We start from the raw sequence: 26,548 nt of genomic DNA, 5'->3' as shown, positions 1-26,548 counted from the left end.
GTTAATTCAAACTGGATTCCATGAGTGAGTGAGTACAGCAGTGCGCATTTTAAGACTGACCTTTTTCTTTATTACATATTACATGAGCAACCATAATTAATTGCATAGATTTTTTTTACATACCTAGAATTTTTCCACAAACATGAAGAGAAGGACTTATGTCATTAATTAAACATCTGGGCTCCAATCTCTAGGGACTGTTTTGAAGGGTTTTTTTCTTAACCTCCTTCCACCACAGACTTCCATTTCTAAAGGAGAACTCTAATCAACGTTACCCAGTTTACACCATAGTTACTCTCTGTGTGCTGAATAGTAAGATAAAATACAGATCCAAAACCCATTTTTGTTCTTTGGGTTTGAAAAAAGGAGGATTTCTATAGATGACTAGTACATATTGGCAAATGTATAGCTGTGTTTTTCCGAATAAATATACTAAGATGGTTTTGTGCATTCCTACTGATGACTTTGTTGAGGCTGTCAGCAAATGTGTTTTTTTTCCCCCCCTCTCTTTTGGTGTGTCTTCTAGCTAGCTACTATGTGTTCCATAAATGTATTTCCAAGTTTTGATCACATTTTCTTTATTAAAAATGTGATGGATTTTGTCTGTCTTGGTGGATTTTCTGTGAGTATTGGCAGTGTGTCTTCTGAATACTGTTAAATTTCTTTTCTTTCTTTCTTTTTTTTTTTTTTTTTCTGTTAACTTCTTTGTTGCAGCTGTCCTGCCTGAGACTTCTTAGGAAAGGAAAAAGAGAGTTTCTTTTCTTTTTGTTTTTTTGACTCCTTTGGAAGGGAAATTAAATGATGCTACTCAGTAGTATTCAGTCCCCAGTAGTGGTTTAAGTTCATCACAGAGAAATCAAACTCAGAAGGAAGTTTCCCAAGGTAACTTCTTTACTGTGGGTAACCCAAGTAAAAGGTGACTTACAGAGATAGTCAAAGTAATTCAAAGAATACATTGAACATTTATTTTTTTCTAAGCTCGCTAACCACAAAGTATATTCGTGAAGAAAACCTTGATAATTACAATTTCAGCATCATTACAAGAAAAGGGAGAGGCGATGATGATGGGCTAGAGCATGCTAGGTCCTTCTTAGGTGGATGCACAGCAGTGTGAGTGGGCTTGCTGCCATACGGACAAGTGACTATGATGTAATAAAATGTAAAAAATCCATTGTAGCCAAGTTGGATAGAAACAATCGTGTGTGTGTGTGTGTGTGTGTGTGTGTGTGTGTGTGCGCACATTAAAAAGCACAGATTTTTGCCTCTGATTCTTTCATTTTATTGCCATTTTTGAGGGGTTTTCAAGAGACGGTTTCTCTGTGTAACAGTCCTGCTGTCCTAGACTCACTTTGTAGACCAGGCTGGCCTCGAACTCCCAGAGATCCTCCTGTCTCTGCCTTCCAAGTGCTGGGATTAAAAGCGTGTGCCACCACACCCAGCCATTTTATTACTTATTGATTGTGAGGTTTATAAATGATATCTCATTTACAAAAGGTACTATTTAAACTTTGTTTCATTTAAAATCTTTTAAAACTTTGTTTTAAATTCATTTTTTAATGTGTAGGAATATTTTGATTTGCATGCATATCTGTGTACCATAAGCATGCATTTTGGATCCACTAAATTTAGAGTTGAGATTACACAGATGGCTAAGAGCTATCATGTAGATGCTGGGAATCATCCCTGGGTCCTCTGCAAGAAAATCAAGTGCTCTTAACCATGGTCTCTCTGGTCCTCATTGAAAGCCGTAAAAGAGAAATATGACAGGGGATCCAGGTAAAATTAACCATTTTGACTTCAGTAATACAGGTTGGTTGTGGGTTCTTCCAGACTACACTTTTCTCTGAAATAACTAGTAATCTGACAACAATTGATGAAAGGTAAACAGTGTTATTAATATGTGGAGTTAGCCTAACTCTGCCATTACTTTTCTCACTAGCATGCCTGGGATTGTAGGGAAGTAACTAAAATCTTGAGTGAGGTGGGGAAAGATGTTAGTGTGATTGTTTCATTTATAGCCCTTTCAGTTCTGTGTTAAGGAGCAGACAGCACCGGAGCCCTGTGAGTAAGGTTGTCCCCTCTAGTCTTGCACAGCCCTGAACTAACATGAAGTTAGATTTTTGCTCTACAGCCCTGCACAACATTCTTCTTTAGTCTGCTTGTCTCAGGTCCCATAGGACATAGGCTTCCACTTTATTATTTTGTGTGGATGTGTAAATTTTTAGTGTCCTTGAGGTAGTAGCCACCACTCTTGAGTGGCTTACATGGCCATTTATAACAGCATTTTCTGTTTGTTTAGTAACATATGGCATTCTACCACTTACTAGTCTTCAGTTATTAATACTATTTTCAAATGCCGCTTTCAAAATGTAATAATTCTTATATTTTTACAGTTTTATCTAAATAAGCTAGAAGCCATTGTTCTTTGCTCTAGTATGCTTTAGCGAAAGAAACAGTTATGTTGTATTGGTGACTTAGAATCACCTCTCCCAGAAAAAGGAAGGCATGTAGGATAAAAGTACTCTGTGCCATCACTGATCATCTGTCGGGAAACCATGCTCTTAAGGTCACAGTCCACCATAACTGGAAAGTCCTGAGCTCTGTGTAAAATGCAGGACTCTCTTTGTTGGCAAGGCATCCTCTTTTCTGCCTGGGGGATCCTGGATCCTCACATGTGAGCAATGTCCTGTAGCTCTTAGGGAAATTATAGGTCCAACTTCCTTTCTCCCAACAAGAACCCTTTTAGCAAGCACTTGGAATTTCTGGAATGCCTTCCCATGCAAATGAGGCATTAGCTCTTCAGCCAATGGCCTTTGCTCACCCTGGATATCCTTACCCCCTCCCCAAAGTTCTGTATAACCCTCATTCACCCCTAAAGCTAAAGCTGGTCCTGGAAGGTCATTTCCATTCTTGCTCACAGTTTTCAGCTTCTGCTCCATTGTTCCTGAGGACTGGTAGCCAGTGATCCCAGGATAAGGGAGAGCCACAATTTATTACGTGACGGTACCCATTCATTACTATATGTTTCTTACACTTTTGTGTTGTTACAATTGTTACAGATTCAGAATAATAATTTAAAAATCTGTAAATATGGCTATACTGGATAAATGCCTTCCTTTCTCCTATGTGAAGCCTTTGTAACTTGAAGCTTCATGAATCAGAAGCACATCGTGTGCAGACTAGTTTTAAGAAACCAGAAAAATGCATTTAGTGGTGGCTACAGAGGTGTCTTTGCCAGCATAGAGGCAGAAAGGAGCATTATTTTTGTAGTAGAGTATTATTTCCTGCTATAGTTGAGACTTAGCATATTTAAACTGAAAACCATGATTTCTGTATACTCATTACAAGAGTTGTCAACACTAAAATGGGCCGCAACATTGTCTTGTACTTTGCCTCTGCTGAGTTAGCTGTAGTTACTGGTGTAGAATTGAGTCATATGAGCCATCTGTATTTCTTGACTGCTTACTCAGTGCATGGCATTATGATAGGTGCAGATTACTTTATTTAATTCTTAGGAAAAATTAATGAGATTAGGTAAATTTATTGGTGTTGTTTTGTAGCTGGTCATCTCTTGTCCAGTTCTATAATTTTGTCATTTCAAGAATATTATGTAGCTTTTACAATTGATATTTTTCAAATTCAGAATAATTCCATTGCAGTTTTTCAAGTTGTTGTATGTATCATTAATTTGTTCTTATGCATTGTTGACTGTAAGACCCTTACTCTACTAGTTTACTGCTTCACCGCTGAAAGACATTTTTGACTATGGTAAATACATTTGTGTTGACAACTAAAATTTTAAGTTATTATTCAGGGGGAATAGCTGTCAGAACCCAAGTACAGAGGGCAGAAGACAACTTTTGGGACAGCTCTTTCCTTCTACTTTTGCATGGGCTCTGGGAATTGATCTCAGATTGTCAGACGTGGTCATCCTGCTAGGTGTGTCAGTGTTTTTGTTTTTACATGAACAAAAATTTTAACTTTGTAGTTATGCCATGTGTGTGGATGTATGTGCTGGGGAAATTAAACTCAAAACTATTTTTGTACATAATACCTCATTTTATCCCTTCCTAATAATGAACATTTAGGTCATTTTCCCTAACTCTTTGCTTTTATAAATAGTGCTATAAGGGATGCATGCACATGCACTTTGCCCTCATTTATGAGTACTTTTGTGGCGTAGAGGTCTAAAATTGGAGTTGCTGAGTTTTCTACAAAGTTCATGTTTAACTTTACTCTAGACCTTGTAGGGCTGTTCTCCAAACTGTACCAGTTTGGTATTTTCCCCCACTTGTATATGAGAATTCTTTTTTCTATTCTTACCAATACTGGTCATTTTCAGGCTTCACAATTTTTGTAAGTTTAATAGTATGAAGTGATATTTATTTAAATTTATATTTAAATCAAATATAGATGAGGTTAAACATCTTTTTATAAAGGGATTATTTATATAGTCTTTCTGTATTTTAAACCTTTCACTATGGAAGATTTTCATCAGACACAAAACTAGGTAAAATAGTAATGAATCGGCTTCACTCAGCTGGCCAGTACTGTTCCTCTGTACTCAGACAACTCTATTCCAGTGTCTTGATAGCTTCTTAAATATTAATAAAAATTTAAGTTTCTCAATAACAAAAGACATTATAAGCCACAGACTAAAGGAAGATACTAGTGAATGTATACCTTCCAGGCAACAGGAAATGGAGGGAAAATAAAATAGCTTTTTCTCAGAATCCAGCCATCTTGGGTGCTAAGATTCGGTGTGATTTGATGCACACTGATTAAAAACAAAAAACTTCTAGAATCTTAGTAATGGTATTTACAAAGATAAAAATACTTCTGGGTTTGTGGATTAGGAAAAATATATGTACAAGTGCACATTTAGAACTAAAGGAAAACATCGGCAGTGAACAACAATTGTAATTTATGGTATTCTAGCACTACTGGATAAAATTTGATTATGAAACTTAAAGAATTAACTGGAAATATTTAGGCTATAACGAAAGCAAAGAATAACTTCTGCCCTCGAGTCTTACAAAACACTTTAAAGCTAGAAAAGGGGGCTGGAGAGATGGCTCAGTGGTTAAGAGCGCCACCTGCTCTTCCAAAGGTCCTGAGTTCAATTCCCAGCAACCGCATGCTGGCTCACAACCATCTGTAATGTGAGCCTGATAGCCTCTTCTGCAGATAAATCACTCATATACAATAAATAAATTAAAAAAATAATAAAGCTAGAAAAGAAGCTCAGGTTTTTGAAATAGTTAAGATATTTTATAAGGATGATTTCACAAGGCTAATTACCATTCAAGTAATGAAAGCAGATGGAGTTATTATAAAACTCTTAATGCTTGTGAACTGGAACTTGAAATTTTTTCTACTTTTTCCCTCCTTCTTAACTGGATTTGGGTTTTGGTTTTTAGTTTTTCAAGACAGGGTTTCTTTGTGTAGCACTGGTCATCCAGGACCCTCTTTGTAGATCAGGCTGGCCTCAAGCTCACAGAGCTCCACTGCCTCTGCCTTAAAGGTGCTGGGCTTAAAGGTGTGTGTCACCATGCCTGGCTCCCACAGTCCATATTTAAGTGCTATCCATGCTCTCATCATTACCTGTTGTGTCTGTTTTGTTCTTTAGGGTTTAATGTAAATTTATTTTAAAAAATAAAAGCAATACATACATCATTAGGCTTAACTAAAAAAAAAGATTTCCCACATAAGTCAGTTTCTCTGGTGTGAGACATGGTTTCCCAGGTACAACATGGCTGTTACACTCCTGAACTTGCAGCAACTATGATTATCTGTACAAGATCTACCCAAGGTGGGCCTTTCCGCATCCTGTCAGGAAGGGAGAGAGGCCCAGGGGGCCCCACACCTCTTTGAGAATTTGCATGCAATTAAAGTTGATGAGGAAAGTTGATGGAAGAAGCACTGGTAAGATGCTTCATGTGCCTCTAGACAAATTGCAACACGTGCTTTTAAACAACTTTAATGCAGCTCATAGAACCACACACATAAAGACAAAGTAGAAGTGGGACTCGGTGGGAAAAAGAGGGTTAGGGATAATGGTATGAGTGCAGTACATTAGATATGAGAAACGTTGTGAAATCTATTATTATGCATAATGTATGTTAATAACATCTTAGAAAGTCCATCTCTATTGAAGGAGCTACCTTTAATCTTAGCATGTGACGGTTAGTTTTCATTGTCAGTTTGGCTGAATTTTGAATGTCCAAGAAAGGGAGTCTCAAAGAGGGATTGTCTAGATCAGAATGGCCTGTGGGAGGGTGGAGAAAGCTAGCTGAGTACTAGCATGCTTGCATTAATCCCATTGCTCTCTGCTCCTGACTGTGTATGTGAAATGACCAGTTCTCTTAGCTCCTGCCTCTGACTTCCCTACTGTGATATAACCAGATAAGCCCTTTGTCCCTTAAGTTATTTTTTGTCCCAATATTTTATTATCAAACAGGATCTTTTTTTCTTTCGATGTTTGTCTTCAACATTCCAAATAATGGTACTATCTTTAACCTACCTTTAAAACGTTACCTCCTTATTGCATATTATTCAAGATTAGAATTTAGCTCTTTCATGTCTCAGCACACTTGGCACAGTATTTGACTCTGGCTTTACTATTGACCCAGTATTCGGTTATGTTAAGCAAGTGCTGACAACTGATACTGGTGATTAGCAGTGATTTCATGGAGTTTCTTCTTCTCTTTGTATCTATTGCTGTCCTGGCTAGTTTTATGTAAACAGCACAAGCTAAAGTCATTTGGGAAGAGAGAACCACAGTTGAGAAAAAAAAAAAAAAAAAACAAAAAACAAAAACAAGAAGCAAACAAACAAAAAACCCCACCTTCATCAGATAGGTCTGTGAGCAAGGTAAGCCTGTGGTGCATTAGTGATTGATGTGGGAGGCACAGCCCACTTGCAGCAGTGCCATCATGGGCATGCCCTGGGAAGAAAACAAGCTGAGTAAGCCATGGGGAGCAAGCCAGTAAGCAGTGCTACTCCGTGGCATCTTCATCAGCTCCCCCTTGAGTTTCTTCCCTAACTTCCCTCAGTGATAGACTATAAACTGTAAGCTAAATTAAATGCTTTCCTCTTATGTTGCTCTTGGTCATGGTGTTTTATCACAGCAATAGAAGCCATATAGCTTACATTAGTCACAAGCTTTTACAGGAGGATAACTTTCACAGTATCTTCCAAGAAGGTCATAGTCTCCTATTGCAATTCTATGGCTTTTTCTTGCCATTCGCCTGGCTACTCTATTCTGGACTGGCTGCTGTTAGGACTGGTGCTTGTTTATCATTCATCATCTTGGGAATTTTCTTGCTTCTCTCATGTGTTTGTTTCCAGTTCTTGATGGTCATGCCTTCTTCCTTTTAGATTTACTCCATTTAAATGGGACATGTCTTCCTTAAGCTTCCTAGAAAGTGTACATAGTAAGTGAACTTTGGTTCAGGCCTTCCGTGTCTGAAATTAAGTTTTACTTTGGAAACCCATCATCCATCAGAATTTTGAACATAATATCTTTTAACTTTCAGTGTTGCTCCTGACAAATCGTGTGTGTGACGTGGAGGGGGGGTGGATTTTCAGCTTTTCACATGCTTGACATTTGTTTCTGTTGTGCATGTGTTTCTGTTGTGCATGTGTTTCTTTTTCTGTAGCATTTTGTTGCTGTCCTATTGTTCAATATAATTTTCAGGATATATTGTTTTTCTCGTTGCATTATTTCCTCTGAGATCCTTCCTGCTGTTTGTTTTCTGCTTAAATAGCTAAAGTACTCAATTATCCATTAATATTTGAATAAGATCATGTAACTGATAGTGTTTTTATCTTCCATTTTCCCCACAGCAGGATTCTTAGGTCTTCTTCCTGGGTGGCCAGGTGAGGGGTGGACTTAGGAGTGGAGTAGCTGTGGTAGGTAGGTAGTTCGTGTGTTTCACCTCCACTGATGGTGCCTCTATTTGCTTTGATGAAGCTAGTGTTTTAGTCCCAGCTTTCTGATGAAGCTTTCATGAATTCACGTTCATGCTGATATTTGAGAGGAGAGTACTTCTCTTGCTACCCTGAAAAAGGAAAATATCTGTTTATTAAAGATTTTCAACCCAACAACAGCAATTACTACTACTATTACTACTTCCTCCTCCTCCTCTTCAATATTTTACTATTAGGAAACAGTTTTGGTTTGATTTTTTTGAGACAGGGTTTCTCTTTGTAGCCTTGGCTGTCCTGGACTCGCTTTGTAAACTAGACTGGCCTTGAACTCACAGTGATCTGCCTACCTCTGCCTCCCGAGTGCTGGGATTAAAGGCGTGTGCCACCACCACCCAGCTCAACCAAACTTCTTGTTTTCAAACTCGCACTCATCCTTTTTGAAGGGAGTGTGATTTTAACTAACTTATAGATACAAAAGAGGAAGAGGACTTCTGATTGTACTGTGTATTTTGATGTTCTCTTACCCGCTAATCCATGTTATATAACTCTGGACCAGTTCTTGTTAATTTTCACTGCATTCTCATCAGCTCTAATGACTTGCTTTGTGAGAATGGAATTTTGAGACAAGCCTCAATGAGCTTCTGCCTTACTTAACTTGTGTTCTTGTTTTTATTGGAGGAAATCCACAGTATATAAAGCTCTGAGAACCTTTTAAGTAGAGAGAAGTCATCAGTATGGGCTTTGTTATTTGTAAAGCCTTGCATTTTCAGCACTCTGATAGGCACGTTCAGTATGTCAGAAAATATTTACATTATACACACTGCTGCACTCTTGTGTAAGTAAAAAGAGGAGCTTGAGTAGGTGAGTAAAGTAAGCTGTGGGGTTGTATTGTCTAAAGACCATGAGATAGAACTAAGTTGTAGGAAGTAGGATGTTATAGTGTCAATAAACAAACAAAAAGGAGTAGCAGAAATACTGTTTAAAATACTATATTGAGCAAAGTACCATTCCTTTCTCTTTTCTACTTCAAAACTGAGAAAGCAGTTTTGCTTTAATAGTACTATTAGAAAGTGAGAAAAAAAATGTGTCTTAAAGGTCTTTCTAATTAAGATCTTCATTAAATATCCTTAGCATACAACTTGTTACTGGGTCAGTGACATCATATCTTCACTTGTAGGTGCTTCAGCCTCTTGTACATACCATTCATTGGAGGCTGGAAGGAGGGCAAAAGAGGACATGAGACAACTTTTACCCAGTTAGGTTCTCCCAGCATCACCAGTCAGGGAAAAACTGTGAAGGGTTAGAAAAAAACTAAGCTAGTTTCTTTCTCATTCCTAGAGATTTGAGAGGAGTGATAGAGGAAAATAATACATGTTTCTCTGTATTATGCAACATGTAATGAGCATGATATTATATAGTAGTTAACAGTCATATTGATAATGATACTGTGAAGGGATGACAGCAACTGCCTGATTGTCATATGTGCCACTGAATTGGATACTATTCATTTTATACCATGTTTAGTTAGCTACTTCAATCTTGCCATCTTTCAGCTATTGGAAATCTGGTCTTTCTGGTTATCTGTTTTCATTCCATTGGGCTGCTGTGCTTATTAGGTTTTTTGATATGAATATGGTAAAATGCTAAATGACTTGGCTAAACTATGCGTATATTCCCTAAGCTATAGCCAGTCAGCTTGTAAGTAATTAGTATATGCTGTCAAGAGACTATACTAATTTTTTTCGATGCAGAAGCTGTTGCTCTTAGAGAAAGCAACCAAACTTTCTTGGTGGACACTGCAGGGAATTTTCTGCCTTCTTTCCCACTTTGTTTTTCCTTAGCTTGATTATTCACACTCTTAAATCCTCTTGTGTTTTGTTTGTTTGTTTGTTTCATTGCTGATACATTTTACCATAAGAAATCTTCATGTGGAGAGAGACATACATTGTTATTCACCTTGTCAGTGCCTTTTTAAAAATTTCACACCCCTTTCCTTGCTCTAAGCCCTCCCAAATGTCCGCCTACTCTCTTCAAATTCATTGCCCCCCCCTTTTTTTTTTTTTTACTAATTATTACAATCCTGTATGCTTATGTATATACATAGGTACTTTTAAATAAAACCTGTTCAGTCCATATGTTACTTGTATGTATGTTTACAGGGCTGACTGTTTGGCACCAGACAACTGATTGGTATGCTCTTCCCTGGCAAAGGCTATTTCTTCTGCTCCCAGCATTCCTCACTTGCCTGCAGGGTTATGCCTTGTGGGCTTTCCCGCATCCATTTTGGCGTGTCTATTGTTGCTGTCCTTTTTCAGCCTATGTTTGGGCAGTCACGTTGATGAGACTTTGTGGTTAGAGCTTCTGGCATGACTAGGAGACACAGCCTCACAGCAAACTCCCTGATCCTCTGGCCCTTACAATATTTTTGCTTTTTATTCTCAATGTCCTTGAGCCTTAGGTGTAGGAGTGTTCTGTGGATGATACCTTACTTTTTGTCCATTTATTACTTCATGATATTTCCAGCTCTTCCATCGCCACTTTATACCTCCTTTTCTTGTAAGGAGGATGTTTTCCTTTTTTTTTTCCCCCTTGCTTTTTCTTTTCTTCTTTGTTTGTTTTGTTTGACTGGCCTGAAACACTAACCTATTCTTTATATCATTTGTTATATAGCAAGAACAAAAGTTTTCTGGGTTTCATAAACAGTTATCAATAAATTACAAATGCTCTGCTTATAGTTTAAAAGAATCTCTTATACCGTATTGAACACATGCTGTTTTAGCTGACAGCATTTTAGTACTCATTTTCCCCCAAGTACTATGTAGAGGTATATAAATATAATAAAAGTAGTGACCGCTTTTACAAGAGGATCTGCCTTTTTATATCATAATATAACCAAGTATGAGGTAGACAGAAAGCTGAAACACATATACCTAATTTGGAAGCAGCAGAAAGTCTAAATCTCTAGTGATTCTTGTACTGTTTTCAAATAAGGAGAAAAATGGTAATGCTAAAATAATTAGAGTACTGGTGCTAGTTTAAGCCAGTCTTTGCCCTGATTCTATTTAGCACATTGTTAGATCTCCTGTCAATTCTCACCATTAATTTTTCTAAACTATTTCCTAGCTTTTCTTGTCCTTTCCCCTGCCTCACAAGCAGGGGTGCTGGCTTTTGTCAGAATAGAATAAGAAGATAGAGCAGATAGGAGGTGGAGGAGCGAGAGGTGAGTAAGATTAGGTAGGTGTTTACAAGATGGCCGTGCAAATTTTATATATATATAGCTTTGACCTTGAACCTTTAGAATTCCTCTTTACTGTGGAAAATAATATACTGGGTTAACTGTGGTTAGCATTTAGGAAAAGTCTTTTTTTTAAATAGCTTCTACTTAATCAGCTCCCTGGATAACTGTTGTTATTCTACACACTAAAGGGTTTTCATTGTGTACAGCTGCAAATAGTGTTTTCTTTGTGGAAGAAAAAATATCATAATCTTTTATGGATTTATAATCTCTCATTGAGTCCAGCACAAAGTGGATTGATTTTTTGAAATAAATGATAATCATGTAATTAAACAATATTTAGAAGATAAAACTATGTTTTAAAAAATTCAAGTATATTTTTAAATTAATCCTAAGTACAGAATAGTATGTCAAAGTTCACCAATAGCTAGAGCTCCTCACTTACTAGTTTTATTGTATAGGATGTAATACAAGTTTAATATACCAACATTATAAAATTTCAGAATATGAGACTCATTGGGACACAAAATATCTACTACAAAGAGAGGCTGAGGCAGTCAATATTTAAGGTGTAAAGCTCGTTGGCCATTGCCTGGCCTGTAGAGTAAGTGCTATGAAAGTTCATAAATATTGGCTAACATTCATTTTTATTATTGTTGTTTTTAGTGATAAAATATTTTAAAGAATGGATTAGAATTCTAATCTTAGCTGTAGTGATTGGATTTATTAAGGTTTATGAGCACACGCCTCTGTTTCTCTCGTTACTGTTAGGAATTACCCTTAGAGTGCCATGCCGACTGTGAGTGATGCAGATGTGGAGGCCAGTAACCTATGGATCCACTGTCATATGCAGGCGGCTTTAAATAACCAGCGTGCTGGGGATTGCTCTTCCTTACTGCTTTGTTCTGAAACCTCACCAAGTATTTTCAGTACATACTTGGGTCCTTTAGCCTTTTCAGGAAAGACAGATATTTTAAAATGTCAGATGATACATAGCAGAGAGAAAATTGCAATTCCCTTTTCCATTCTTGAACTTGTATCCTGATAGCCCCTCTTGATCAGAAGTAGATAATTATCAGCAGTTTCTTCATTTTTCCTTCAGAAATACTCTGCACTTAAAACATATGTGCGTATACCTACCCGTGTCCTTTCCACCCCGTGGCCTTCTGCTTCACGCTCTTCTGCTCTCACTCCCATCCCGAGTGCTCACAGCGCAGGGCAGCCCGAGGCTTTCCCTGACAGTCTGAGTATGTGCACGCCCTCACTTCTCTTTTCCTCTGTAGACTGTTCATTTTACTGCTGGTGTTACAACCAATTCTTTATATATTTTTTCCTATGTAAACATGTATTTTAACTGATAAATGCCAGCTTATAATTTCCTTCTCACAGCCCAAAATAGCTTAATATCAACTTTTATATCTCTGTCTAGCTGGTGAGTGAAAAATGATTATTGTGTTTGTGCCTGTTTGATTTGCGTGTTTAAAAGTCCATTGGTATTTATTCGCCATTAAAAATTCTTTGCCAGTTTTTTTTCAAGGTATTAGGCTTTTTCTTACATTTCTGAGAAATTGTAAGGAAAGTGGCCCTTTATGTGTCACTTTGTCCTCAGTTTGTCTATTAACTTATTATTACAAAAATTTTTGTGTAGAAATTTAAATTTTTATATAGCCAACTATTTTAGTTTTCGTTATGTTTTAATTTAAAACTGTCCTTACATTTTTTCTTCTGTAATTTCTTCTTTATATTTTAGTGTATCTGGATTTTTAAAAATGTTGTAAGCTATGTTGTTTATTAGCTTTACAATAATGGTAGGCATTAGCCTTAATTTGTTTTGTAACTTGTCTGCCATTCTAAAACCTTTAAAAATATTTTTATTTTACATTTTATCTTCAATCATTTACATTATATGTTTATGCTAAGCTTAATTTCTGGATTTTTAATGTTCTTCCATAGTTCTTATATTGCTTATGTTCATCTCTGTTATTATAATTTTCACATTTTGTCATACATGTGAGCTATTTTAAAAAATACTTTTCTCAGTCAGTGTTTTTATTGCACCAAATTTTAATCACATGTAAAGCATTGTACAGCCTCTAAAACTGTATGTATAGCTTCATAATTTCAACTCAGTTTGAAGAATCCTTCTTTTCTTTTCTAGCTTTTAACCTAGACAACGAGCAACCAGATTATGATATGGATTCAGAAGATGAGACATTATTAAATAGACTTAACAGAAAGATGGAAATTAAACCTTTGCAATTTGAAATTATGATTGACAGACTTGAAAAAGCCAGTTCTAACCAGGTACTGTACCATGTAAAAGTGTCTCTTATCTTTATAATTAAACCAGTCAACACCTTTGTTTCTCCTCATCGACGTGTGTTGTCTAAATGTGCTGCATTGGAATGTTTTCTTTTTTGCTTTTCTCTCTTGTTCTCTCCTTCCTTCCTTTCTTTTTCTTTCTTTCTCTCCTCCCCCACCCCCCACTTTTTTTTTTGACATCCTAGAATTTCTATTTGAACAAAATAACTTCACCATAATTTTCCTGAATAGGACCACAGAGAATAAATACTGTTCTGACTTCTTCACATGTGGGTAAGGAGTGTTAGAATGCCCTGATCCTTTGCGTAGTCTAAGTATTTTAGTAACTAATTTTGTTTAATTGGCTTTGTGAACTAATTTACTTAAATCTTATTTAGTTGCTCAAATTTATATAAGTTTTTATTATTTTTAATGAATTTTAATAATTTACACATTACTCAGTGTTAAGTTGTGGGAAATTATTCATAAAGTAATTGAGAATTTTCTTTAGTGAGCTGTTCCAAACTTTCACAAGGAATTTAAAATAATGACTGTCTTTCCAGAAAGAATTAAACCACACATGTTAGGAGGCTTTAAGTGTTTATTCTTTTGACTTAATGACCTTGTGTCTAGAATTATTCTGCAGAAAAGTAAACAGGTTGCTCATCAATGAAGCTCTTAACATGTGTAAGACATGGAATCCTCTCCTTTGCACCACAGAGACACAGAGACAGACAGACAGACAGACAGACAGACAGACACACACACACACACACACACACACACACACACACACAGGAGACTTGTCTGTTAGATGGAATAGAATGCAGACATTTTAAAAATGAGTTTGAATGATGACTATTCCACTGTTTATTATGTGATACTAGATTTTAAAAACAATATATAGAATTTATTTAGAAAATTGGGGCTTGAAAAAAACAATAAAAATAAAGAAGGCTGGGTTTTGTTTAAAACATTTGCATGTATGTGTTAGGAAAAAAGAAGATACAACAAAATGTCAACAATGGTTGTATTTCGATGCTGAAATTATTAGGGATTTTTGTATTCCTTATGCTATTTTTTGTCAAGCTTGCTATAATAAAGGATGTATTGTTACATAATTAGATTTTTAAATAAACTATTTTTTAAATTACTTTTGGTGTACCTGTGTGGTATATTAATGTGCTAATTAGTTATTTATAAGGAAGTTAGGGATATAACAAAATCACAAATAATTATACAATAGAGTCTTAATTATTTTCACCAGTTTACCTATAAAAATTAATTTCCCCTACAATTTAAGTTCTTTACATCTCTAAGGCAGTGTTTCTCAGTGTATGGCTTGTGTCCCCTTTGGGGTTACATATCAGATATTTACAGATATATGCAGATATATCCTGCATATCAGATACTTACATTAGAATTAATAACTGTGAAATTATAGTTAAGAAGAAGCAACAAAAATAATTTTATAGTTAGGGGTCACCACAGCATGAGGTTGCAGCATTAGGAAGGTTGGTTGAGAACCACTGCTCTCAGGTATTACCAGCTCTTCAGGACATTTTCAAAGCCTTTCGATTGGAAAAGTGCTTGGCTCTACTGTCAGCAGTCTTCTTCTTGGCTTTGATATGAAAGCAATGCCCAGTGTTCTTTCAAAAGATGCATACTTTAGCACTGGAGCCAAAACTCAGTTGGTAAAGATCTTACCAAGCATGTTGAAGGCTTGGAATTTGGTGCCCAGCACTGTCATATAACCAGGTACGACAGCATGTACCTGTAATCCCAGCTCTCCAGAGGTAGTCAGAAGTACTACAGATTTGAGGATTAACAGCATGGAAAATTTAAGATCAGCCTGAGAAACAGGAATGAGTGGCGGGAAGAGCATTCCTCAAGTTAAGTTTTGTAATATTAAACTTTCTAATACTTTAAGATATCCTTTTTTATTAGAAAAAATTTCTTAATTAACGCATTGGGAGTCATTAGATTTGTGCTCACAGGTGTCAAATAGTTTCTGTAGTCCTTTTATATACAGATGTTCCCAGCAAATTTAGACTGGGCTAATCCTTTGCCTTTGACTCTATTTTCCATAGTGGCTTAGAAATTCATTTGGTATGGCTGATATCATTTCATCACAAGTCTTCTGTTCTCTGTTGAGTGGCTTGCTTTCTTACTGTCAAGGCAAACAGATGATAACACTGACTGATGGGCAGGCCCTACCCTTGTACAGCTTATTATTCAAGTAGTAAGAACAGGATAAACAAGGCACACCTGGCAGGTCACTGCGCACACATGCTCAATGCACCTTGTTTCCTGTCTGCTTAGGAGTTAGATTCTGGGCCTTCAAATGAGTTGGCTAAGCAGAGGACTTTATAGCACCTACTTAAAAGCAGAGAAATAATGGTAGAGTGGTTATCAGAGGACTGTGATAAGATCCTGGTGCCAGAACTAAGAACTCGCAGGCTAGCTGTCCTAAGTCCCCGCTCCATTGTTTCATGGATCTCTTGCTTTTGCTTTTGGGGTCTGTCATAGAGGTGAGTTTGTAGTTAGCTAGCATTTATTAGGTTGGTGGAGGAAGAGCTAAAAAAAAAAGACAGGCGAATTTTTTGTTCCTGTCATTCTGGAGATCATATCAATGAAGTCATTTTTGAAAATGGTTAGAAATGCTGTAGTTGGTTTCAGTCTCCATCTATTGCTTCTCTCCCCTCTCTCCTATCCTTTTCCCCTCTGTAGTGCTGGAGGTTGCTCGCAGAGCCTTGCATGCTAACAGATTTCACTACAGCTGAGCTGTCCTCTATCTTAAATCGGTCTCCAGGGTTCTTAAACAATTTTGTCCCTCTGGTTTTATTTTGCTGATCTGTAATTTGCTGCTCCTGTTTATTTATTCGGGGCAGGGACTTCCCTTATCTTGGAGGTTGTTCAGGAGCTCAGTGTGCAGCTCAGCCACCTTGAGTGCTGGACTACAGCTAGCTGACTTACTGAAGTTTTATTCTCAGCGTCCTTACCCATGTGCTAGGATGTAATGGCCCCTCAGTGCTGGCTTTATGGATACTTCTGCCCGTGACTTCTCTGAGATGCTTTGAAATTGTTTCCCTCCTCTTCTGATAGAACTCTACACCTCCAAGACCACTCGAGCTCAGACCCTTGTAAGACTAAATTTACTCTCTTGTCCTGGGTGGTCCTAACAAGTCTTTTCAGTGACTACCTAAACTCAACTCACCATTTTTTTTCTTTTTAGTCTGTTTTTCAGTCATGACAACTAATTCCAATGCCTGAACTTAGATTGTAACTCATATTGGAAAGGGGAAAGTGATAGGACCATTTTTTAGTCACTTGACGAAGTTGGAAAGTAGATGATAGTTTAGATAAAAATATTAGTTACCAATGGATGAGTCTTGGTCTGGAAAACACACAAGTGTTCTTTGAAGTGCTTTATTCTTGCAAACTGCTTTGTACATTTGTCATCATTTCCAAGTGAAAATGTTTTTAGTGTTTTGTTGGGGGGGGGTTGTTTGTTTGTTTTGGATTTTGGTTTTTGTTGGTTTTGTCTTTTGGTTTTTGCCACAGTCTACCTTAAATTGTATTTTCTTTCATTGACTTTCCTGTCGATATGAACACCTTAATGAAATACTCTCTAAAACAGAAGGCCTTCCTTCTCCCTTTCCTTACATATGTGTATCTACTGTAGGCCATACTTAAAATCACTATAGCTGAGGGCGACCTTGCGCTTCTTTATCCTCCTGCCTTACTTGCTGAGTATTGGGATTGCTGGTGTGTGAATCATGCCCAAGTTTTTAAAGTAAACATTATCAAGAGTTACTTTTAATGTTTCCAATATAAAGCCTATTAGCTTCTTTAAGACCCTCTTTTCACGTGTTTATTAACACACTCTTCCCTTAGCATACATTCCCACAGAAAGACTATTACGTCTTACCTTTCACCATTCCTGCTCAAACAGAATGCTTCTAACAGTACATGGGAAAACCAGAGACCCATCACCCATGAATTGTGTGATTTTCCTTCCTTCTTTCTTACATATTATCCTTTTATCCTCTTACAAAGGCAGAATCTCAGTCCTTCTCGATTTCCTTGTATAACTACCTATTTCTTCAGCATTTCATTTTTACTTTTTTTTTTCACATTTCTTAAGTCTTTGTCATCTCAAAAAATATCCAAGGATCTTTGTTTCCAAGAGACCCTTTCATTTAATCTCATCTTTCTCATCCCTTTAAAAAATTTAAAATTTCAAGGGATAAGAAATACTTGTTGCTTCCTACATGTACCGTAAGCTTTTAATCATAAACTATTAAATCAAATTCTCCAAGTTTCTAGTAGTTTCCAGATTGTTATCCAGGAGCCTCTTTCAACCTGTGCTCATCTCAATATCCCTATATTAGGTGATGTTAACCACATTAGATGGTTTTCTTTTTTACTCCTTTTCCACTGCCCTTTTCTGCCACATGTGTTGTTTGTTTGTTTGTTTGTTTGGGTTTTTTGTTTTTGTTTTTCGAGACAGGGTTTCTCTGTGTAGTCTTGGCCATCCTGGACTCACTTTGTAGACCAGGCTGTCTGCCACATGTGATAATACTCATTTGGTGTCCTGTCCTCAGCTCTCTCTTTTTTTTTTTTTTAAACAACTTAAGCTACCAGCAGCTTCTTGCAGGTCCTTAAATTCTGTCTCTACCTGCTAAGTTCCAGGCAGTATTTCTCTAGAACATTTCTGACATAGCAGGCATTTCAGATTCATCATTTTCAGACCCCTTGTCCAATATCCAGCTCTCTGTCTTTTGTAATCATAAGGGCTTCATCTTTCGTTTGCTTGACTAGACTTGTACTTAATGATCAGCTTCTTTATAACCATCTACAGCCAAGTATATGCTAAACGAAAGTAGTGGTTTTATTCTGAAGTGGCATATTGTCTTTTACACCTCTCCTGTTTTTAATTGTCTCTCATCTGGACTCCTATTTTCCTAGCTATTTTATTAATTTTTTAAAAATCTTTTTTTTTAAGAAGAAGGAAAAAGGGTTAGTTTTTGCTAGAACTGTTTTCCTCCTGACTCTAGGTACACAGCTTCTCTCTGGTCTTTACTGTTCCCTTTGCCTAAAAGGCCAAGTCTGCGTTTCTAGTGCTGTAGTTTTAGTAAGCTGCGGTCTAAATCTCAGCATGATGATTCTTTACTAAACAGTTCACTGTTGCTTACAGTCTACCATCTCCACAGCCTGAAAACAATGGAGCCACACAACTTCTACCCTGCTCCTTCCCCTCAGCCGAGGTCCATGTTATAAAGTTCCAGGATTTGCAGCAGTTCTGTTTTTCTGGTGCTCAATCCCTGCAAGAATCTACAAGGTTAGAAACAAAAGGGAAGCTGGAGCTATGGGGTCTTCCTGGCAAGATTCCTTGAGCATCCTGAATAGTTACAGAGTTCTTTCTTCAAGAAAAATATGTTGATAGAAGGCCATTTTGTTGTCTAGTCTTCATTATGGCTGTCAAAAAGTACAGTTTTTTACAAAGTAGTCACACTATATACCATGATATTTTTTATATAATTTATTTTATGTGCATTGCCTGCATGTATGTCTGTGCGAGGGTGTTAGATCTTGAAGTTACAGACTATTGTGTACTGCCATGTGAGTGTTGGGAATTAAACCCTGGTCCTCTGCAAGAGCAGCCAGAGCTCTTAACCACTGAGCCATTCTCTCAAGCTCCCATGCTGCGATATTTTTAGTACATGTATGTTATTAAGTCAATGAAAGAGAGTCTAATTTAAAATCGTTCTATGTTTTTAAAATTATATGAGCAAGAGTTTTTGTTTGCATGTTTATATATGCGGTATGTGTGCCTGGTGCCTGCAGAGATAAGAGGCCGTTGGGCCACCTGGAACTAGTGTGGCTATGAGCCACCGTGTAAGTGCTGGGAAACAAAGCAGGGTCCTCAGTGGAGCAGCCCGTGTTGTTAGCTGTGGGGCCATTGTTCTGACCCACAAGTAACCTAAGTTTTAAATTAATTTGAGTTTAATGTTTATGGTTTCCACTACAGTTCAGAGTCTTATCGTACCCAGATTTGTTTAACTTTTTGTTGCTAGAAAACCAGCATGTTGTTCACATTGCTACAGACATTGGTTTCAGCACATTAGCAGTCTTATCAGTATATGGCTAGAATTTTTTCTAAATGAAAACAATAGTTAAAACTATGAAGGAAAGAAAGAATTAAAAAGATTTTTCTTAAGTAGTTATCTCAAGTAAGGAGATGAGTGAAATAGTGTGAGATGTGTGTGTGTGTGTTTCCTTGGTTTCTGGTTTTGTTTGTTTTGAGGCAGGGTCTCATGTAGATCTATCTGCCTGAAGTTCCTGACCATCACACCTCTTAACTCCCAGCTGCTGAGATTACACGTGTTTGTCACTACATCTGACAATCCCATGAATCTTAGTGCTTTAGTTTTGGTTCCACATGAGGAAGGAAAGTAGTGTGTTGTTTAGCTGTAGAATTAATAGGTTTAGAATTGAAATAGAAGCCCCCCTCCCCTTTTTTTATTTGGATAGGTCTTTCGGAAAATAATGCATGGCTGATGTTAACAATGCTTTCTCAGAGATCCTGTCTCTGAGACTGGGATTCTGTGAGCTTCATTAATGTAGTTTGAAGACCTTTGAAAATAATACTTTTCTTTCAATTTAATACATATAGAATATTCCGTGTATTACAGTGTATATTTATACTTAATTAAATGCTGATATTTTTCCTTACTTTGGCTTTTCATAATTGTGTAACACTGTAAATTAGGAGTTATTTGATAAATAAAAATGTTTCTTATGCCATCTGCATAAAATCATCTCACTCCTCACTATGTCTATTGTAAACCGGCCATAGTTACTCATTCCTGGAGAGCATAAGATGAAAAGGTACCGTTTAACACTTTAAATTGAACGTAAATGATTAGTTATTTGGAAACCACCAAATTTGAAAGAAGAAAGGTAAGACAGGATGGCCTGTGGGAGAGTCAGTCTCATAGAAAAGAAGTGCAAGCTTTACCAGACAGCGGACGAGTGTACTCCGTACTCTGCCTTTATCTGATTGTACCAGCACACTACCTAAAGGTCCCACATTCTCTTTCAGCTTTGTGTTTCTCGTGCTTTTATTTCCATTTTGTTAGTGTTTAGCTAGAGCATTTATCTTGCTTTATTTTCACTTTCTCCACAATCTAAACTCACAGTTAGTTAATATTTTATGCCTAATTGACTTCTATAAAAACAAACAAACAAACATTAGTTTTCTTTTGTAATGTATTTGTTTCTTCAAAATACATTGAAATGGCAAGGCCTTGGGTCCTGTCAGCAAAGTAAACGGTCCTTGGTGTCACAGAGTTTGTAGTGGCCTAGAGGAATAGCCCAGTGGTCAGGAGTGTCCCCCTGTCCTCCATGTCCGGGTGCTCGAGCCGCCCAGAGCTGTCTCAGGAGTCATTCACTCACTACAGCCATGCCTGCCACGTCACCACGGGCTCTCCCTGCCTGTTAGTGAGTAAGATGATGCTGAAGGTCAGTTTTCTAAATTAGTTCATAGTGTTGGAAAAGTCCACATGATTGTGCCCACCCTATCATCCCACTAGTGAGAAGGCTGAGCACACTTGTGAACCAGGACTACAGTAGCATAGTACCTCATATGCACAAACACACAAATGGACAAACAGATACAGAAATGCCATGAGGTTTTTATTTTTAGATATTTGGAAAATATAGCTGATATTGGAAAAGTGTCAGAATGTTTAATCATAAATTATATATTAAATTATTAGTTGTAATATAGAATATTTAAAAAGAAGAGGAAATTGCAAGCTGGAGCAAAGAGCAGCAGAGAAAGAGAGGTAAATAGGTCATTTAGTCCCCTGGCACATGCAGGAGCACAGGAAATAGCCACAGTGTGGTGTGGGGTAAGAATCTCACTGCTGCTCGGCCAACTGAAAAAGAACTCTGTTCCCTTCCTCACTCTACAGTTAGACTAAGGTCTTGATTTAATTAGCAAAGATTACAAAATAATATCAGCAGCATAATGATAAAACAGCTGAGACACATGCATCATAGTGGAGGATTGTTTTTTCTGGCCTTTAGAACACATGATTGCTGCCAGTGATGCTGTCCGTATGAGGTAGAACCTTACAAGCTTCGGGAGCCTGTTCTGGATTAGCAGTAGGTTGGTAGGTGAGCTCTCACTCAGCCCGCAGTAGGCCCTGAGTCCAGTCTGCTGCACTACACCTGCCAGGCACACATGGATGTACAAGAAAGAGATCAGACAGATCTCTTGTTCTAGTTCTAGTCCTGTTCTTGTAGACCTTAGGAATATGCTCCAGACAACTTTCTACAGTTTGAAGCTGCCTGTTTAAGATCCCATTTAGAAGGTCAGGGAGATAGATACCTAACAGGCCAAAGCAACAATAAGCTTGAGTTCAGGCCTGAGTTCAGGTTTCAGAACTCATGCAAAAAGTCAGACGCAGTGGCATAAATCTGTAATCCTGGTACTCACAGTGTGGCAAGCAGGGGAGGAGAGTCACCTAAAAGCTCACATGCTAGGTAACCTAGAATTCACAGTGCAGCAAGAAGCAAGAGACCCGGAGGAGAGTCACCTAAAAGCTCACATGCTAGGTAACCTAGAATTCACAGTGCAGCAAGAAGCAAGAGACCCCGCCTCAACAAGGTGGAAGCCGAGAACCTACTGCTGAAAATTGTCCTCCGTAACCACATAGGAACTGAGGCATGTGCAGACATGCTTTTATATGTACACATACAAATTAAGTAAGCATAATTAAATAAAGTAGCTTTAAGAAAAGATCATGTTTTAAAATATTAGTCTTTTCTGCTGGCCAGTGGTGGTGCACGCCTTTAATCCCAGCACTTGGGAGGTAGAGGCAGGCGGATCACTGTGATGTCAATGCCAGACTGGTCTACAAAGAGACTCCAGGACAGTCAAGGCTACATTGAGAAACCTTGTCTTTAAAAAAAAAAACCAAAAAACAAACTATTCCTTTCTTACACTCAATTGATTGCCACATGGATTAGAATACATGAGTTGAATTATCAGTATATTTTTCTTATATGAATTACATATAAGGGTAACCTTACTACTCAGCCTGACTTAATGCTAAAAAGATTTCTTGTTCTCAGCACTCCTCTGGTTCAAAATACTGTCATATCACTGACAGATGCTTTTCATAAGCACTCTGACATAGGCATTAAAGGATTTGTTTCTCCTTTATGAATTCAGCAGATATAATGCTTGTGTAATTCAAAATAAAATGGATACAAATTTGCTTTATCATATATATTGCCTTGCTCCTTGAGAAGATCAGATCAGTCACCTAGCTTTTTAAGAGGGTGTAAATGGAGCTGTCTGGTATTTACAGTGAACTCTAAATTAAGAAAACATAAATCATTCTAAGGCTGGAAAACCTTCCTGAAGTAATGCAGCAAGATTGTAATGATTTAACTGAATGTAACTTGGTAATGTATTATTAATCATTTGAGCACAGTGACATTGATGATCTGCTGAAAGCCTACTGTAGTTATCTTTTGACCATGTGTTTACAGTATTTGTTTTGCCTGTCCTAGCATGCTGATTATAATTAGGTTAGACTTCCATTTGTATCAATAGGAAGTGTTTTGTGTACACATACACACACACACACACACACACACACACTATTATCTAGGGCAGCCAAATTATTGTAGGCCAGTTAGTCAACCTGAGAAGTCATTACCATAGACTTGAGGAGTCCAACAATCAATACATTTATTCTGTAAAGTTCTGTCAACATAGGAACTCACATGAGAAAATTATTTGCGTATTTGTGCGCTCCAGAGGCTGATACCTGCTTGACTCTCTACCTTACCTTTTTTGAGTTACGGTTCCTCACTGCTGAGCCAGCCAGCAGCATGCAGAGGTCCTTCTGCACTGGGATTACAGGCACATACAGCACACACCTTGTTATGTGGGTGTTGATGCCTGAGCTCAGGTCCTCGTGCTTAAACAAGGAAGCATATTGCCAACTGAGCCATCTCCCCAGCTCCTTACCAGATGTTTTAAGTAGTGGAGCTGCTACTTTCCCTGGACAAAACATGAATTTTTAAGACAACATCCAGTTTAAGAGACTTTTGCTAGGTTGAATAGAATTGTAACTTCACCTCTCATCACAATATGTAATTACTTAAATGGATCACATTTTCTCTGATTGCTGTAGTTTATCCTGATTTCTTTCTTAGACATTTTCATTAGTGACATCTTGTGCTTCCTCTTTAGCTTGTAACACTTCAAGAAGCAAAACTACTGCTAAATGAAGACGATTACCTTATTAAAGCTGTATATGACTACTGGGTGAGAAAACGGAAAAACTGCAGGGGGCCATCCCTCATCCCCCAGATTAAGCAAGAGAAAAGAGATGGCTCTACCAACAATGACCCTTATGTTGCCTTTCGGAGGAGAACAGAGAAAATGCAGACTCGGAAGGTAATGTCCGCATTATATTTATTTGAATATAACTTGATAGTGCTTACTATCCTTAGTCATTTGAACAGTGTCACTGATGACCTGCTGGAAGCCTACTCTGAGTTGGTCTTTTGACCGTGTGCTTACAGTATTTGTTATGCCTGTGTGGGCAATCTGATCATAACTAGTCTGGACTTCCAGTTGTAATAATAGGAAGAGTTACAGTGTTGAGTTCCCCAGTAAACTATAGATGCACTCATGAGTCACTTCTGTTGGGAAGCTGCGGATTAGGACACTCCATTTTCCTGTTGGTTACTTAGGATTTTTTAAAATGGTATTCTTGTTCTTGCAAATGAAAATGGTCTTGCTGCCTCTTAAGTTTATGGGATAGGAAGTAAGAAAGAGTTGTTCTGGCAATTGCCAAAAGTAATAGTGACATCTTTTTCTCATTTTCCTGTCAGTTGTGTCACATTTTAAATTGATAAGCATGTCTCTATCTGAATGTCAGAAGTCTGAGCCAGAGTCAAAGAGAAAGAGAATTTTGCCCTGTGGAATGATAAGTTATAGAATAAAATGGACGTCTACGTGTTGGGGTTATTAACTGCCTTGCATTTCTCATAAGGAGTAATAAATGCCACTCGTGGTAACATTCTCATAGTATTGTAGGGAATTAGGAACACATAAGATAAACTGGAGAATTATAGTTGGGAACAAAGCATTTTCTGTGGATTCTTGTTTCTCTTGGCATTGACAGCTTGTCTCTGTCAGCTGTTAGTGCAACAGCTGTGAAGTACAGCAGATGCAGGCATGTATATTTTAGGAAAAACTGTCCTACTGGATAATAACCAGAATTTCTATATGAGTCTTTATTATGAGTGTGATTTTCCTAAACACCAGAGGGATGAATTTCCTAAGAGAATATGGCTGTCACTAGTGTAGACTTAGTTCTCAGTTCAGCACTCCAGTCTTAGCTAAGGTGGTCTAAGGCTTCTGAAGATACCACATCTTAACTGGAAAGGCTAAGATAAACTAAGTTTGTGAGCATAGTTAAACTTTGCTTACATGTAGACTGGCTATAAAGAGACTTGTCAGCATTGGAAATCTGAACTCCCAGCTGCCTTTTAAAAGCAGCGTCATCAATTCGATTACATTAAAAACATGACTGTTATAATCTTTTCTGGAAGGAAAGTAGAATTATGCTTCTTTTAGTGAGTAGATGTGAAAATTGATATTTATTTGCATATAAGTAACATTCTGGATGTAAGAGTATATTTTACTCTTTTTTAGCCGTGTATTATGAGAACTACTAGCGACCATTTCTTGAAGTAGGCATGTCACCACCCCATGATCACCAATACTGATTTTTTTCCTAACATTGCCTCTTACCCTGTTACCTATTTTATTTTTCCTCTGCAGGGTACTACATTTTCCTTTTCAGTACTCTTTTTTTTTCCTCCAATTGTAGACCAAATGGATTATCCCTACCATGCACTGTGTGCTATTAACAAATGTTTGTTGTATTTCCAAATTAGAAAGATGGGAACATGTTTCACAGGTCATATAGGTATAGGGGAAGTGAGCAGGTTGGGGCTTGCGAAATAATACTCCTGTTAACAAGGCCCTGTTTCCTTTTCCCCTCATTAAACTTAAAAACACACCTTGTGCAAAGGCCAAAAAGGCTACTGAAAGGTTTGTGTGCCAGTCTAGAATTCAACTGTAAGTCACTGAGCTAAAACTTTACACCAGATGATCTTATCTAAGTGCACTAGTTAGGAAGGCCTAATCAGCGTGTGGTGTGTTTAATATCTGATATGCTAACTACGTAGGTACAGTCTTATGTATTGCTTGTGCCATCTGTCTACCTCTGGTTAGCTCAAAAAAAGGTAATTAGGTGGGAAGGGAAATTCCTGGTTCTCACTTCTACCTGTACACAACAGCCAGTCATCTGTGAATCTCCTTTCATTATAAAAAGATCTGCAATTGACTCGAAGTGACAATAGTTTGAAAATCACTTTCCTAGGGATTTGGTGGTAGGTACAGAAGTATAATACATAGTTGCAATAAGATGAAAAGAGTTGATCCCGAGGGGCTAGAGGGATGGAGCAGTTAAGAGAAGACCCAAGCGCAGATCACAGCTCACAGCTGCCTATAACTTCAGCTCCAGGGTGACTCAACACTTCTGGCTTCTGTGTGCACCTGCACTCTTGAGCACAAATAACTAATTAAGATAAAACATAAATGAAAATATTTTTTAAAGGAAACATGAGTTGGCCCAGAGCAAAGACAGTTAAAAGAAAGGGTAACAGAAACTGGGGTGGGGGGGGGGCATTTGAAGAGAATAGACACAGCACATCAATGTATCAATGTGAAGTTGTCATTTTAAAAAAAGATTTATTTATTTATTATTATATATACAGTGCTCTGCCTTCGTGTACACCTGCACATCAGAAGAGGGCATTAGATCACATTATAGATGGTTGTGAACCACCATGTGGTTGCTGGGAATTGAACTTAGGACCTTTGGAAGAACACGCAGCGCTTTTAACCACTGAGCCATCTCTCCAGCCCAAAGTTCTCATTTTTAATGCTGATATAAATAAGAATAAGCCTGGAAG

General features: G+C 37.6%; 1 protein-coding gene across 1 annotated transcript in view; it reads left to right on the top strand.

Moving 5' to 3' along the window:
• Epc2 (enhancer of polycomb homolog 2) overlaps nt 1-26,548 on the top strand; it is a 96,771-nt gene that overhangs the window by 42,297 nt on the left and 27,926 nt on the right. The window contains exons 3-4 of the mRNA XM_051166861.1: nt 13,326-13,471; nt 23,748-23,954. Coding sequence (XP_051022818.1) covers nt 13,326-13,471; nt 23,748-23,954 — 353 coding nt within the window. The remainder of the gene's footprint in view (nt 1-13,325; nt 13,472-23,747; nt 23,955-26,548) is intronic.

This window comes from Acomys russatus, chromosome 24, assembly GCF_903995435.1.
Source record: "Acomys russatus chromosome 24, mAcoRus1.1, whole genome shotgun sequence".
NCBI lineage: Eukaryota > Metazoa > Chordata > Mammalia > Rodentia > Muridae > Acomys > Acomys russatus.
The sequence above is the reverse complement of the archived record's forward strand: the minus strand, read 5'-3'. Positions and strand labels throughout refer to the sequence as shown.